Genomic DNA, 17,416 nt, shown 5'->3' on the forward strand with positions numbered 1-17,416 from the left:
TCATTTGCTGAGGTTTTATGTAATTGCAATGAGGAAATGTTAGATGGAAGGAAGAGTTTATCTGATTTTCATGTTAAGAGCATTACTGTCAATTTAGTAAAGACTGGTTATTTTGCATTGCTAGGGAATGGTGTCAAAGCACAGTTGTATTTTACCAGGAGCTTTAGAAAGATCATTTTCAGGCCGAAGCATTTGCTGGCTATGTTAGAACCCCACTGTAGAGGCCCTTTGATCATCAGTCAGAAAAATAAACATATAAGATGCTAGGGTTAGCAGACTGCTGTACTGTGATTTATCAAATAAAAAGCTTAATGCAAATCAGCTGATCAGAGATTGTAGCTTAGCCTTTCAGTTAGTTAAAGTCTTAGCTCTGTCCCTTCTGTCAGGTTTTCCCTTTCAGTGTCAAAGAAATTGGAATGGTACGCTGGAAAAATATAAGGAGATTTAATTAGTAGGTGCATTGGAGTTACCCTGTGCTGATAATGCGTTGTGCCTGTTTAGGTTTTCAAATGCTTTTTAAGACTGATGTCAAAGCCCAATAAAAAGCATATAGAGTCATAGAAATGCCAAACATTCCTTTCTGAAAGGTACAGTGTGTTTTCCAAAATATTTCAACTAAGGTTCGTAAAATACAGAAGCACATTTAACTTTCAGTGAGTGTTTCTGTGAATACAGTGGAACTTTTACTTACTGAATCAGAGCCTTGAAAGAAACACTTAAAGCTTAATGGTACCGTATATAGATAGATAGATGTATTCCTGTTAAGAATAGAAATAAAAGCATTGAGAGCATCATATTGCTGTGTCCTTCTTCCTACTGCATATCTTATGTTTATTTTAATGGTTGTTTTAAAAGCTGTATCAGTTGTCTAATAAGTAATAACCTTATCCTATTAAAAGCTTGTGTGTGGGTTTGAAATTTCAGAACTGGATTTAAAATGTGCTTTATAAAATTAGTGGGATGTACTTGTCAAAGGATGTTTGCCAGAAGTAAAGTTTTAGGTGGTTAAAGGGATGGAAGGAGAAATAAACAATGAAAATAGAGTTAGTGAAAGATGTTTTAACTTTTAGGCCTGCCCAACTTACTAGATATCAAACCAGGATTTTGTTTACTTACATTTAAATAGGTTTATTACATTTAAACAGGTTGATGGCTGCTAATGCTTACATATTTCTCTACCTGCATGGAACTGTATTTTAAGTCTATTTTCATGTTCAAAAACTAGGGCCTATAAATTGTCTCCTAAAAGCAAGCAAGCACAAAACTGATTCAGATTCTTTTTTTCTTCATTAGTTTTTATTTTTTGGTGAGCAGTATTAACAAGTAGGCTTTCTTGTACACTTATACTCTGCCCCTTTTATTTTATAAGAAAAAGTTGAAACATACCTTTGAAAAATTAAGTTGAATTCTGATATAAGAGGAATTTTACTGTCATAAAAGTAGAGCAAATATTGAGTAATTTACTTGTGTTCCTTAGAAACAAACACAAAGTTGTGGTAGCAACTTCAATAATAGCATATATGTAGATACTGGTTTTCCTATTTTACAGTCGCATACAAACTTCTGTCATGGAGTTTAGTATTAATGAATACACATAAAAAATATATATATATATTTTTAATGTACAAGGATGATGACCACCTAATCTGCATTTATGAATTTTCTGTGGCAAAGTTATTTTCTTGTGTACATTTTATTTCTTCATATGTAAAAGAAAATATACCATACATGACACCAACTCTGATTTGATGTCTAAATAATTAAAAAGTAGAATAATTTTATTTTGACAACATTTGGACAGAAAAAAGCAAAACAGTAAAGACTGATTATTTGGTAGGTTGTCTTTCTCTAAAACAGTTCTCTCAAAAATGAGATTTGTATTTTTAATACATATTTTGAAAATTATATGACAAGAATTATGCGTATAGTTGGTTCATTTTTTCACAGAAACTTGCAAAATGAATGGATAGGACTGTTAAATGATAAATAATCTGACAGTTTAGACAGTAATGGAGTCTAAGCTTTTCTAAATGACAGAAATCTCACCAACTTTAGTGATTCATAGGCTTATTTTTGTTGTACAGGTTGGTCATATAGCTGGCAGTTTTCCTTTTGCTTGACTCTTGTAAATTATTGTACGCTGTTATCTGAGTGAAAAGCCATTAGAGTTGTGTGAGGGAGTATGACAACATCACTTCAAAAGATTAAAGCAATTCCCAACTGTACGTGTACACAATTTCTCCAGACTCCTTTTCTTTTTAACTTTTTTTGTTTGTTGTTTGTTTCAGTAGAAATCATATGGTTTAACCCTCAAAGAAAATGGGCTGCTATGGTGACACATTTTAACTAATTGCATCTTACCTACTGTGGACTGGGCTTTTGCACGATTCTATTTCTTCACGGAGCAGTGATTTCCGTTTACTGCATCCTGGTTTATACATGCTAAAACAGTGTGTTTCGCCTGTAGTGTTACTTATGTGTACTGTACAGCATGCTCTAAAAGAGCACCGACAGTAGCGTGCCGTTTAGTCACAGTGCCAAGTCCAATGAAATTCCTATACTGTCTGTTTTCCTTTCATATGTTTTGACAGCAGTCATCCCTGTTAAGTGCTTTCCATATCAGACTCCAGTAGCTTGGATGTAACTTGATCTGTGTTTGGTTTCAGTGTGTTGTCTGCTGACCTAGAGAACACTTGCATTAGCTGCATTGATCAATCCACATCACATCTCATCATTTAGGAGACAATTAATACTGCAGTGTAAAGACTCCCCAGAGCATTTTCTTAGAGCTGGATTGATTTACACAGAAACCACAGGAGTTGTTTGCAAAAGGAGAAGGGAACCAAGTAGGGAGGGGAAAAAAAAAAAAGCAAAAGCATCAAGAAAGCTACATCTAGGGGAACCGAGTTTCATTTAATGTGGTGACTTCTGCTTAAGCCATTCAAACTCCCTTTTTAATAAGGTGTTTTGTGGGAGGGGAAAAAAAGGTTGTATTTTGAAGCTGATATCTGAAAAGTCATTGTAACTGGTCACATAAAAATGTTTTAAAAATCTCGCTATTGACAAATATACATTTGATTGTGATACAAGTATAGTATGCTGTTCAGGGTATAATCAATTTAACTTTAGATTTAATCTCAAGGATTATTAACCTTGCAGCTTTTGAAATACTGATTGGCATGGTTTAATCCTAATTATAATTATTTTTAAATAACTTTTTAATAGAGAAAATACTGTTTGTTTATCGTTATGTCAGTTTGGCTCTAGAGCTACTTTCAGGTAGTTGGATTTTAGTGTAGCCTGATATTGCTAATTTGTTTAAAAAAAAAAAAAAGGCTGTGCAAGTTGTTGAATGTGCATGAACACATTTGGTTACTGAATAGGCAGAGCTCTTAATGTGCTGCTTCACCTTTAGGAAATGCAATATTTTATCTCTAGAGACTACCCATATCAGCGGATGAGAAGCATTTACTAATGAAAACAATTTGTTCTTGCAGGTGACTAATAAGGCTGCTGTACTGTTCTCCTTTACAGACTTCGTTGCTGTTTTGTAAGGAGCATATCTTTGGACGTATTGATAACAATAGATATTACTAAAGACATAAGATTCATAGGAAGGGAATTTTAAGGAGGAGATTACTTACTTCCCTGATACATTTCTCCCATCCATGTTATTGTCTGTGAGTCTGTGCAGATAATGCTAATGAAGCCTGATTACATGTAGTGAACTTCAGAAATCCTTGCAAACCTATTAATATTTGCCACGTCATTACATTGTAATTTTCATTTGTTTAGGTAGGGTGAATGAATTTTTCATGTGAAAAGATCCATGTGGGATTGTGTCAATAACTTTTACTAGGAATATGACAGTAATAAGACACATTTTTTATGGTAAGTCCGTGACTCAAATTTATCATTCTGGTTTTCCCTCTCTTACCTTGAAGCAAAATGTGCACAGCATTGATTAGGGATATGTATTTGGCATATCTTTGTGTGCTATTATTATTTTTAAGTTTACAGGAATACACTAATGTCATAATATTTCATGTTATAGTTTTCTTCTGTTAGTATTCTACAGTTCTTTTATTTCAAGGTACGAACATGATGATGAAAAACATTAATTTGAGTATATTGGAAATGCATGCAGCACATTTAATTTCAAAGCAATTTTACCTGGACATCCAGGTTGTCTTGTTTTGGTATTTCTGCAGGGCAAAAGTCAAAACTACAATGCCTCCTCCTAAGTTTCATTTTTCCATAAGCACTTGTTAGACAGCGTTTTTCAAGTCAAAACTGATTTTGTCAAACGTATTTAAGTGGTTTGATATATGGAATACAGAATATGGATCGTTTCAGTGCAGTGCCATACATATATCCTTATCACTGTTTAAAAAAAAAAAAGATTCAAAACGTTTTTGCTATTCAGTGAAGCCATACAAAATAATCTAAAACTGTCTTAGTCAGAAAAAGTAAACAAAGGCTTTTTGCGTATTTCTGCAGGGGTAAAATTGGAGTTTTCCTTGGACATTCTGTAGATCTTTGCAACAATGATATCAAAGAAATAAGGACTGGTGGTTTTTGCAACACAAACAGACCAATTTCAGTTTGGAAAAGGATTATGTAGCAATGTAGGTTTTGTTTAAGCCTTTCTAGAGAATTGTAACCTAAGGTACAATGGCTATTAAACACTTGATAAGATACATGGGATTGCAATTTCTGTGAGGTACTATGCAAAAGATGTGATAAACATGGCATTTCAGACTGTCTTTCCCCAGGCTACAAGGTTAAGTGAGTGATTGTAAGAGTCAATGAAATTAAAGGTGAAAGTAAGTAATACTGATACAAGGGAAAGGGAGCAATGGCCAATACAAGAAAAAAAAGTGCCTCACACTAGAGAGGAGAATTGCGCAGATAGAGAGGAGATTGGAGTTATAGAGTAGAATATAATTGCTATAACAGAAAACCATGTAACACTGAAATCATTGATTACACTTCACAGCGTTTGGGAATGAGGAATATTTTTAAGGACTGTTTTTAGTGAGTATCTGTACTATTTTTATAAATGAGTATGGAGGGGCAAGGGGGAAACGTGCAGTGTTCCCTTCCCCTTTGGTGATTTCATTGCCACCAAAGTCCTAGTATTCATGGAATATCCAGAGTTGGAAGGGACCCACAAGGATGATAGAGTCAAACTCCTTGGGTCCCCAAAGGACTACCCAAAAAATCACACCCTATATCTGAGAGCAGTGTCCAAACACTTCTTGAACTCCAGCAGGCTCGGTGCCATGATCACTTCCCTGGGAAGCCTGTTCCAATGCCTCACCACCCTCTCGGTGAAGAATCTTTTCCTGATATCCTGCCTGAACTGTCCCTGTCACAGCTTCAAGCCATTTCCTTGGGTCCTATTGCTGGTCACCAAAGAGAAGAGATCAGTTCCTGCCCTTCCGCTTCCCTCATGAGGTTTCCTCTCAGTCTTCTCTTCTCCAGGCTGAACAAACCATGCGACTTCAGCAGCTCCTTGTACTTCTTGCCCTCCAGACTCTTCACCATCTTCATAGCCCTCCTTTGGACACTCCGTAACAGTTTTATGTCTTAGACTGTGGCACCCAAAACTGCACACAGTACTTGAGGTGAGGCTGCACCAGCACAGAGTAAAGTGGGAACACACGCGTTCTTACACATAGAACAAATATTTATTTCACATATTAGGTATATTTGCCAAGTGCATAATATCTTTCCATAACCTTAGAAGATGGATGCTTAGAAGGTAATCTCGTAGATTCTAGATATCCTACATGAGTGGTGTTCAGCATAACTATATTAACAGAAGTTCTTGAAATGTAAGTTGCGGAGAATTAACTAGCTATTTAGTAGAGGCTTTCATGATTTCCATCTAAATCACATAAAATACAGCTCCAGGTATTTAGTAAATAGTTACTGCAAGGTTGTTTTATCATGGGAAAGTTACAAAAGACAAGGTGGGTACTCAAATATCTGAATTTGGTTGGCCTTGAAAAGTCTTGCCATAATGATTTGTGGCTGTTTCAAGAAATGATCTAATAATGTCTACCCTAAATCAGTGTGTTTGCAGTTCAGGTGATCATTACAAAAATGTATTTCAAGTTCATCTATAATATAGGCTATTACGTTCATCCTTGTGTTCACTAGAAGTTCTAGGCCAAAGTCATTTAAAAGACGTATTCTGTAAAGACTTGTTAAATTTTCTTATATTTCCAACTGAACCTAATATTTTATCTTCTTTTATTTATTTTTCTAAGTTGTTATGGATGCTCTTTTATCCAGGCTGAATTGGAATGTTACATGTTTATGGGATCTACATAAATAGGAGTTACATTTTCAGATCATCATTGTGTTACCTTTTGGAAATCTCTTCCTTTGTTATTGTGTTTATTGAGTTACCGTTAGTTGTTTTTTCACTCTGCTTTTGAGTGTCATCTTTATGAAATAACATATGTGGTTTGTGAGATCTGATGAATCCATTCTATTCAGGTCATTTTTTATTTTTATTTTTTGTAGGTACTACAGAGCGGGTGTGTCTGATCCAGGGAACAGTCGAAGCACTAAATGCAGTTCATGGCTTCATTGCGGAGAAGATTCGAGAAATGCCTCAAAATGTGGCCAAAACAGAGCCTGTCAGCATCCTACAGCCTCAGACCACTGTTAATCCAGACCGCATCAAACAAGTGAGTTTTTGGTTGGGAATAGAGTCACATCAGCTCCTTAAAAGTAGCTTCCTTTATAAAAATGTCATAAAACTTTAAAGCTGCAAGGGGTCAACGTAACACGTTCTTTCAGAAAATGTTATTTTACCCTTTAGTAATTTACTGGTCCTTATTTTCCTTATACTTACTTGTTCCATGTTTCTCAGCAGTTCTTTTAGTGTCTTACAAATTTCAGTGCCGTGTGCTAATGTGTTTCTTTCATAAACTCTTTTTCTTTACTGTGTAAGGTAATAATCCACACCTAGGTTTTAGTTGAAAAGGATCGCTGAAGTTCTAACTTAAAAATATGAACCTCTTTGTAAATCTTTAGAGTTACTCAAAATCATGGAACTGAATGTTTTCTACTTTTATGTATCTAAAATAAAACAAAAAATGTTAATTGTATTTTAGACCCTCTAATAGATACTTTAAAATCTTATGTGTAAGAATTTTGAAAATATAATTTACTTGGAATGTTTTCTATTACTCATTTGCTGTTATTTTTGGCATCTTTTTGCCTGATTCACACTGACTTCTTTTAATATCTATAGGACATGCAAAATATATTTTCAAGGTATCATTGGTCTAGTGTTTTCTCTAGTTCATTACAATTTCCAGAACAATTTTAATTAAAAAAAAAAAAAAGTTTCCTGTACGGAGAATGTGAAATAGATTATACAGAACTTTAAATAAATGATTTTCCATTTTATTAAGTAAGAAAAAGATGAAGAAAGAAATGAGTGAACATTAGTAAAATTTTGTCTTGTCTATTGATCCTATATAGGATATATTTTTGTTTCTCATCTGTCCTGTATAGGACATTGTCATATATAGGATAAATTTGTTTGGTTCTTCAACAGTAGCAATATTCAGTGTCCTATAAAGTAATTTGATAACTGTATGCAATTACTTTACTTTGTATGTAGTGCCATACACAGAATGTTTATATGAAGATGTGGTTAAACAGGACGAGTTTGAAATGAACACACTGCTCTAGATGGATGAAACTGTGCTTAAGCCATTGCATATGATTTTTAACAAGTACTATTATTTTTTTCTGTATATGCTATACTTTTGCATGAAAACAAAACAAAAAGCCTCTAAGTAACTTACAAGAAAATACAAAAAAGTAAAGCCCTGATTTTATAGGACTAGTTTCTCAGTTATTAGACATGAAAATGATTGTGCTTGAGTAAAGAGAGAGAGAAAAAAAGCTGAAGACAAGATCTGTGTTTTAAATGTCTTTTCTGCTCATAAAATTTTAGATTTTATACCAACACTTCTTAATCTAACGGGAAATAAATGTTCTTTATTACAATGGAAAGTGTTTTTTTCCCCTTTGCAATGAAATGAAACTAGTTTCAAGTCACTAAGATCCTGAGAAACTAGATTACAGAGATGCTTGGTTATATGCCCTAATACTGCCTGTCTTGTTTCTCAACTTGTTTCTCAGTTGATATCACTTTTCCACATGGGAACTGAGGAGGAAATACTACAGAAAACTTACTTGTAAAGTTGTTGGTGTGGTGTGTTTTTTTTGTTGCTTTGGTTTGTTTTTCTCTTTTTTTATTGGTGGTTATTTATTATTATTATTATTATTTTAAATTTAATTCCACACTTGGAATGGTAAATTAAATGCTTGAGTGATGGATCAGTGATTAGAGCTGATACTAGCGAAGTTAGTGAAGACACAGGCTAAGTGTAATGCATTCCTTATAAAACTCTGATTTCACTCCACATTTTATAATTTAAACATATTACCTGTACCCAGACATGTGCATAATAGTATGACTGCAGATATTTGGAGATATGCATGTGCATATGCTTTTACAGTTTTAACTACAATGAATTGTTTAATTTCTATTATAATGAAGTGGCATCTATTTGTGATATTTTCCTGATATATAAATATTGACTCTATAAGTCTAAATTCCGTTATTTTCAGCATGATGTGAAATTGTTAGCTTAGCTCTTAGAGTTTACAGTGAATGTCCTGTGTCTTAAAAACTACCTCTAATACCTCTTATACCTCTAATTACCTCTTATAAATTACCTCTATTTAAGAAATTAAAAGGATAATATTTTGTAACAGGTAATCATGATCTGGTTGTTATTTTTTTCTGGTGTTGTTATTTTTTCATAGCAGACAGGTCATGACTTTGTTACCCTGATCATTCTAATAATACAAGCCATTACGGACTTGTGAAAAACAAGCCTTATGAATTACATTTTCTTCTTTTACCAAGCTTTTATATAATTTTTACTGTCTTAGCATAATACCCCAAACCTTTGTCACTCCAAATATTTTTTAAGTAATCTTTAGCATTTGAGGTTGAGAGTAGATCTGAAATAATCATTTTTGCCTTCATTAGGAATCCTGGATAGATTTCTGTTGATTTTCTAGCTATCTCTACCAAAAAAATAAAGGCAGTTGTCTCCCCATGAATGAAGGTGCCTGTAGTTGAGGCATTACAATGCCACCCAAGTCTATGAGCATGCAGCTCTCATTTCCCTTTGTTGTGGGCTTCTCTACTGATACTCCCCTCAGGAAGCAGGCTAAGAAAGGACATATCTGGCTGCAGTTTCAATTAACAAAGTCAGTAGGTAAGCTGTTTGCTGACTTGCTCAATTTTCAGAACTTTGTCTTCAGGTATATAAAGAGGTTAAGTCTGGCCTACCTTTTATTTTTAATAATGAAGTCGCTATCCGAACATTCCGGTCTCTCTATCTTTCAGCTTTGGAAGATTCACAAGTCTGTCTGGTTCATTTTGAGCTTTCTGCAGAGCATTTTTCCTGATCTCTTGATCCTGTAGACTTACAAGTAGATACCAGGTAGGTCTGTCCTCCAGGCAGGTCTGATGAGTATTTAACTGATTACTGCTTGCATCTTTTACCTCTTTATCTTTTACATAATATAGGCAACCTCTTCGTAACTGTCAGCTATCTACTGTTTCTAGGTATCATTCAACAACAACCAACTGTGCACTTTTATGTAAACTCCAAGAAACTGCTGTGAGGATCTAACTTGCTTTTTCTCTTTGTTACTTGTTGCACCAACTTTTTCAGAGTATTATAACCTGGGGGAACAGAATACAGTTTTCGTAAAGTGATCAGGAGGCTGGTATGTCTTAGCTTCATAATTAGCACACAGAGCTTTAAAATTCACATCTAAACAAATAGCTACTGTGAACAGTGGAAAAAAGTGTATAATGTGGTCTTATCACATAACCTTCTTCAGAAAATATTGCAGCTTCTTCATATGCTGACTGAATTTTCCTTCCAGCTTTCTGGTTGTTACATAGGTAGAAGGTATTTAGCAGCCTGCCCAGGAAGCACATGTATCTGTAGGTGGCCATTTCAGAACTGAGCATTATATACAATGCTCATTTTATATTTGGATTGGTGATCTTCAGCGAACTCTGCTTTAAGCAGGAGATTCCACTGGTTGGCCTTCTGAGATCTCTTCCAACCTGAATCATTTTTCAATTCTATGAAATCCTTAGCTATCTCAGCATGAACAAAGGTTTTGAAATTTCTTCCTTGAAAGTCTGGAATAAACGTTTCACATATAGAACTTCCAATTAATATTTTTTATTTCAGCTTTTTCAATAGAGAAGTAACTTCTTGTGAGTCTTCAAATTCTGTTCTATTCATTAATCACAGTCCCAGAGCTTGTATTAAAAATGTGCAAAACTATGTGTCTGGACTCAGTAATTTTATTTTCTTCTGGTGAAATGAACTACTTTTACTTCAGAAATGCTGGTCAACAAGAAAATTTTATAGAATCATAGAACGGGTTTGTTGAAAGGACCCTTAAGGACCACCCAGTTCCAACATCCCTGCCATGGGCAGGGACACCTCCCAACAGAGCAGATTGCTCAAAGCCCCATCCAGTCTGGCCTTGAACACTTCCAGAGATGGGGCAGCCACAGCTTCTCTGGGCAGCCTATTCCAGTGGCTCACTACCCTCATAGTGAAGAATTTCTTCCTTATATCTAATTTAAATCTACCCTCTTTTAGTTTAAAGCCATTGCTCCTTGTCCTATTACTACACTCCCTGAGAAAAACGTCCCTCTCCAGCTTTCCTGTAGGCCCCCTTTAGGTACTGGAAGGCTGCTTTCCCTGGAGCCTTCTCTTCAGGCTGAACAATCCCAATTTTCTCAGCCTGTCTTCATAGGAGAGGTGCTCCAGCCCCTTGATCATTCTCATGGTCTTCCTCTGGATTTGCTCTGATAGGTCCATGTCCTTCTTGTGCTGGGTGCCTCAGAGCTGAATGCAGCACTTCAGGTGAGGTCTCACAAGAGCAGAGTAGAGGGGAAAAATCACCTCCCTTGACCTGCTGGCCATGCTTCTTCTGATGCAGCTCAGGATACAGTTGGCTTTCTGGGCTGCAAGTACACATTGCTGGCTCATATTGAGCTTCTTCATCTACCAGCACCCCCCAAGCCCTTCTCCTCGGGGCTGCTCTCAATCCATTCGCTGCCCTGCCTGTATTTGTGCTTGGGTTTGCACCGACCCAGGCGCAGAACCTTGCACTTGGCCATGTTGAACTTCATGATGTTTGCACAGGCCCATCTCTCAAGCCTGTGAAGATCCCTCTGGACGGCATACATCCAGTGTGTTGACAGCACCACACAGCTTGGTGTCATCAGCAAACCTGCTTGGGGTGCACTCAATCCCACTGTCCATGTTGCTGACAAAGATGTTAAACAGCACCAGTCCTAATAATGATTCCTGAGAAATGCCACTTATCACCGATCTCCACTTGGACATTGAGCCATTGACCGCAACTCTTTGAGTGCAACCATCCAGCCAGTTCCTTATCCAGTGAGTGGTGCATCTGTCCAATCCAGGTCTCTCCAATTTAGAGACAAGGATATCATGTGGGAACAGTATAAAATGCTTTGCACAAGTCCAGGTAGATGATGTCAGTTGCTCCCCTCCAACCGCCAATGCTGTAGCTCTGTTGTAGAAGGCCACCAGACTTGTCAGGCATGATCTGCCTTTAGTGAAGCTATGTTGGCTGTCATCAATCACAACCTTATATTGGAACACTCATCCGATTTAAATAAGAGGTTTGACTTTTAAGTGTTTAATCAGAATCTGACTTTAAGAATACAGACCAGAAACTGATGGCTTAAATAGAGGATTTTTATTTTAAATGTGGGATATGAGTTCTTCAGACTAGAGACTTGGAAAATGTCTCTAGTTCTCCTTAGGAGGATTCTTAAAATGCATCTCCCTCCTAGAGAATTTTTCTTTTTTCTTTAACACTCACTTAAGGCAAAGATCTATAATTTAGAGCAGCCTTACTAACCTGCAGAATAAGAGAAAATATCTCTGCATTTTTTCATTTGAGGAAGATAATAAATATAAGCTGTTTTGTAGATCACATCTAGTCAATTTCTCATAAAATTTTCTCAGGTTTGAATACTAGTGAAGAATGGCACTGGTTGCCATTCTGCAATGAATAATAATATTGCGTTTACAGGTCATTAGAACAACAACAACAAAAAAAAAAGAATAAATTTTGCTATCCCATACTAGAAAGACAGTACCTTAAATCAGGTCCCACAGTAAAAGGTTAGCATTACATAAAAATAAAACTGTTATTCTTTCCCTCACGTGCCCTTGACTTACTTCTGGTGCCAGATCATATTTTCCTATTGTTTCATTTCACCAGTGCTGAATATAATCTCCATATGTATATAAAAATGTGCTTTATAAATTCAATTAACACTTTGTAGCTGATGATTAACTCTTAACTGTATGTACTTCAAAAGTGGAGTGAGAATAAAGGATTGCATTGGGGGAATGAACAGTAGCATTCAGCATTGCAGAAATTTTCAGAAGTGTTCTAATTCTTAAGAAAATTCTGAAATTATCTTGGGCCTTCTAAGGTGTTGAAGTTTGATGGTATTTTTCCAAATCCCAAAGTAGCCCAGAATCAAAAGGTGATGTTTTCTTTCCTTCACGGTTTTGTGATCCATATCTTTTTATGTATTTCGTTACCTATGTCTGGTTACTTACTTGAGTTTTCTGGTATTTCTACCTAACACCACCATATTTTGCAGTAGTTCTGTGTTATTGTGACAAGTTTTGAGGAAAGAAGGCCCTGGTTTTCTTTGTCCATTTTATTGTAATCTTCATCGTAAATCACTCACTCCGTCCAGAGTTGCTCTGATGATCCAAATGGCACCTGTTTTGCTTTATGCTCCTTACCCCTTACAGTACCAAGGCAAAACATAAGATAATCCTTCTTTTGCATCATACATACTACAGCTCGTTTCCTGTTTAAAAGACAAGTCCCCAAGAGTTTATAAACACAAATAAATTATCTCTATAAATACCTATAAACAAGCTTCCATTTGCATATGCTAACTTTCTTTTTGCCTTGCCCTGTGCCCTAGGTATTCTTTTACACAAAAGCAAAACCAAATGCAAAGAGCATGAAATATCAATCAGAATGTATTTTATTTGTTCTTTATGATGACTGTGTTTATACAGTCATTGCTAAGATGAGAATCATTTGCCAGAGTAGTAGGTTAAAAGAGTTCATAGCAGATGAAAAATAAGATTTGGTACGTTTAGCAAAGCAAATGGTCTGTTTAGTAAGGTTTACATCTGGTGCTACAGGAAGGTTAGTAAGTCAGTCTCTTATGTTGTTCAACATAACTGGAACTTGGAGAGCTCTCTGTTTCTTATTTTAGCTGCAGTAGGTATTCAACTATTTAATAGTATTCAAAAAAGGTACCATCTTTTCTTAAAGTGTATTAAAATATAGGCTTAAGCAAATTAGCATTGTCATCAAATTAAATTGTCATTTAAAAACATGAATATTAATATGCAAGTCCAAAACTCTTAGCTTAGTATTAATAATATAATACGGGTAATGTTATCACTAAGATTTCCTTTGTTTGGAAGCCCTGTAGTGGGAAACTAGAAAGTGGTAAGCAGTAAATGCAGTTACATTTTCACATTTAAATGTTTCTTCCTCATATGCTTTCATGTCTCTAACCCTGTTTCTAAATGGTACTTCATTTTATCCCTTTACTTTCTACCCTTCTATGTATTATATATACTATTTGATGCTGAGAATTAAATTGATTGTCTCAGTATAATATTTATCATCTAGGTTGTAAGTATTTTTTGTGTGTGTTTATTACATGTATATATATATAAGGATGTAACTTCTGTCATTTATACATTACTCTTAGTTAGGCAATTCACAAAGTCATAGGAAAGAGGTCTCAGAAGACCTGTTGGAACACTTTGCGGATGGAGTATGTATTCTGCACTGCTGTGGTACAGCTGTATCTTCATTCTGCCACTTGAAATAAGAAGCATGCAAGTGTCATGCTTTGGCCATCTTTCTGCACCCTTTAGTATGTTGTGCAGCCTGAGAGCTGTCTCTCACAGTTGTACTGGTAAACAACACAAGGAAGTATATTCTTGGACTTAAAAAAAAAAAAAAAAAATACTGTAACTCAAATATGACTCAAATTTATTTTGAACAATAACCTCCTTTTTTATTACTTAAAATCTGTTTTCTCAAATATCTACTCTAGAGGCTAAAGATGGGGGGGGGGAACAAACCCCAACCAAACGTAAAACACTATCATAGCAGTAATTATTGTCTTACATTCATTTGCTCATAACTTATAGGAAGGAAAATAATATTTGAGAAAACAGAGAAGGCCAATTTCACATTGGGTTCATGATGAAGTTTAAAACAAAACAACAACAACAACAAAAAAAAAACAATAAGAAAAAAAAGACATGAGTTGTAAAAGTGGTATATAGTGGGAATTATGACTAACCTGACAGCTAGTCAAGATGTAATTTCAGGAGAGCTTCAATTACAGTATAAATGTTTCAGTCTCAAAAATTGAAACTCTGTAATGTGAATTCATCTTATGATTTCTAATCACCTTATACATCTCATTCCCAGAAGCCTAATAATTACTAAATTCAAGTCCTTGCCTAATGCAAAAATGGTTGCCAAAATTAAAAAATATATATTCTACATTGCTTAATAAATCAGGATTATTGAGCTCTGCCTTTTTTTTTTTTTTTTTTTTTTTAAAGAAGTAATCTGCCTAAATGTTCTTGCAAAGCAATTCAGGATGGATCAATAAATTATGTATTAACCAATGGAAATTCAAATCAAAATCCAAATGCCTGTGTTTGTTTTTGAGAAAATACATTTTGTTACTTTAATATTGAAGAAATAAATAGGTTACTGGTATTTAATGTGTCTCCAAAATTATATAGAAGCTTGAAAAAAAGGATGAAATGCTATCAGTCCTTATATATGTGCGTATATTTCAGAATATAAATATATATATATATATAATTAGTAAAGTCAGCAAACAGAGATTAAGCATTGAACACAGTTTATCACATACCCCAGTATAGAAAATAACGATAATAATTGGTATTACTATTTTCAGTATTTTGTCACTGGTATGTATATTTGGAAAAAAAATGCGTATGCCCATACCTGAGTCTTGTTCGTTAATACAGCTGTTTCACTTTTCAATGTTTTTATCTTTTTTTTTTCCATTATATTTTCGACAAGCTTTTGTTAAAACAAAATAGTGAAAAACTTCTACTTAATGGATGTTATAGTTCAACAGTCACCTGAAATGAGTATTGCCACTCCTTTTTCATTGCAGCCATACTTTTTTGTGCTTTAGGAAGATTGATATTAAGTGAAAATGGAGATGCTTCCAATTTCTTATAGTACTTGTGTTATCAGTGATTAGGTCATTATTCAGTGTTGAAATGTTCTACATATTTTCACATAATTCCAGTAATAACATTTAGTAGCACCAGTGAGGAAAGTTCATTTGATCATCCCGTTTTTTCCTTTAATTAGCATAGTATACCACAACAATATACAATACTGTATGCATCACCAGCAATAGGTGGTGATCACACAAACCGTCAGATGTCTGACATATTTTAGTCAAAGTACATTTTTTTCCTCTTATCCATCCTCACCCCCATTAGTTTAAGCTTAAACGATGAAAATCAGTTCATTTCAGTTTCAGATCTGGATAAAAGATATCCTGCATGACCCATCAAAATCAGAATTATATTTCTATGATTGAATATTGCTAGTGCTGTACTATCATTGAATCTGATGGTTAATAATAATTAAATAATTATTATATCAAATACAATTTGCAAATTGACCCATGCTCTGTACAAGAAGACATGGGAGAATCCTTTACAATTGTCTTGATTTTCCCAGTACATACAATCTACTGACCAACATTTTGCCAAGCTGCATATTTTGTTTGTAGTGCCCTACATGGTAGTATTTTTTACTTAAGCCTCTTGAAAGTGTCTCACTTGATACCTAAGCTGTATTTATTTTATTTTTATTTTTTATTGTCTTATATTGTGAGCTGCAAGCTGGCAACACAAAGTAAGGATCTGTTTCATCAGATTTTTTTTTCTGTTTTGGCTGCTTGATTATGTACCAACTACGAAAATATGGTTCTTCATATGGCTTAACATGCAGATCAAATATTTGTGTGTGCATATGTACAAGCTAATACACATAACTTTATGCATTCACAGTGTCCCAACTTTTCATATGCATTAAGAGTTTTAGTGCAAAATTGTGTGTACCTTTTTTGTGAGGGACTGTCAATGATTGTAAGTAACAGAACTGCTGAAAATGTGAAATTTTGCTTCTTTTCTTTCTAAACAGTTTGGGTTAGTAATTATTTGTTCATATGAAACATCACATTGTATAGCATTTCTACGTTTTATTTCTTAAAGTAAAAGTAGTGTAATTTTGGATACTTTTTATTATTAATATATTACAAAAATGTCAAAACTACATGCTTTGAATAAGTATTGTATGTTATGTTTGGGAAATGGGAATTTGACATTTTCACTACGTTTATAAAAAGAAAAGAATTATTTTGTCAGCTTCTAATACTTTAAAAAGAGATGTATATATAAAAGTTTTAAACAGAGCAGTGCTTTTTTGATGTGTTCAAGATTTAATGTTAAGTATGTATATTATTTAGAAAACATTATCAATAAATGTGACTCTTAATTCTTTTTTGTGTTTATTTTGAACACAGGCTGATGATACATTATTAACCTTTGCTCAATTAACGGATCGTTAACACTAATAATAAATATATTGTAGCAATTTGTTGTGAAGGTATTAGTTGCATGTTCATCCATCATGAGATTGATGTTTACATTTTTTCACATGCCTCTCAATTAAAAAAAAAATAATATTTTAGCAGTTAGTAAATTGCTGAAAGCTCCTTAGGTTCATATAATGGCTTTAAGGTATGGAACACAGTTTGCTGGCTATAGTCCGTGCTATAGAATGGTGCATTATAAAGTACAAAAGTAAATTTCGCTAGTTTCTTTCAAACATTGGCCCTGTTTGCTTGTAGACTGATAACTGTTTCTAGCGTGCTCATTGAACTTGCTGGAATTTGTGTTTACTATAGTCTTCATTTTCCCCAATAGAAGGAGAGAGGAAAGAATATATTCCTCATGTGGTCAGCATATTTTTTATGTGAGTTCACCATCTTGATTTCAAGTCATGAATTTGTTTTTACATGCATAAGCATGCATATTTACATGCATTATTTATCCAATTGACTTTAAATTCCATTAAGTTCCAATGAGTAGGAGAAAGATTTTGTCTTAGG

The 17,416-nt window shown here is 34.5% G+C and overlaps 1 protein-coding gene across 4 annotated transcripts in view; it reads left to right on the plus strand.

Moving 5' to 3' along the window:
• Positions 1 to 17,416, plus strand: part of NOVA1 (NOVA alternative splicing regulator 1) — a 193,314-nt gene that overhangs the window by 148,864 nt on the left and 27,034 nt on the right. For all 4 annotated transcript variants that reach the window (XM_035552167.2, XM_035552164.2, XM_035552166.2 and 1 more), the window contains exon 3: positions 6,538 to 6,704. In XM_035552167.2, coding sequence (XP_035408060.1) covers positions 6,624 to 6,704 — 81 coding nt within the window. In that variant the 5' untranslated portion in view covers positions 6,538 to 6,623. The remainder of the gene's footprint in view (positions 1 to 6,537; positions 6,705 to 17,416) is intronic.

This window comes from Cygnus atratus, chromosome 5 (genome assembly GCF_013377495.2).
Source record: "Cygnus atratus isolate AKBS03 ecotype Queensland, Australia chromosome 5, CAtr_DNAZoo_HiC_assembly, whole genome shotgun sequence".
Classification (NCBI taxonomy): Eukaryota; Metazoa; Chordata; class Aves; order Anseriformes; family Anatidae; genus Cygnus; species Cygnus atratus.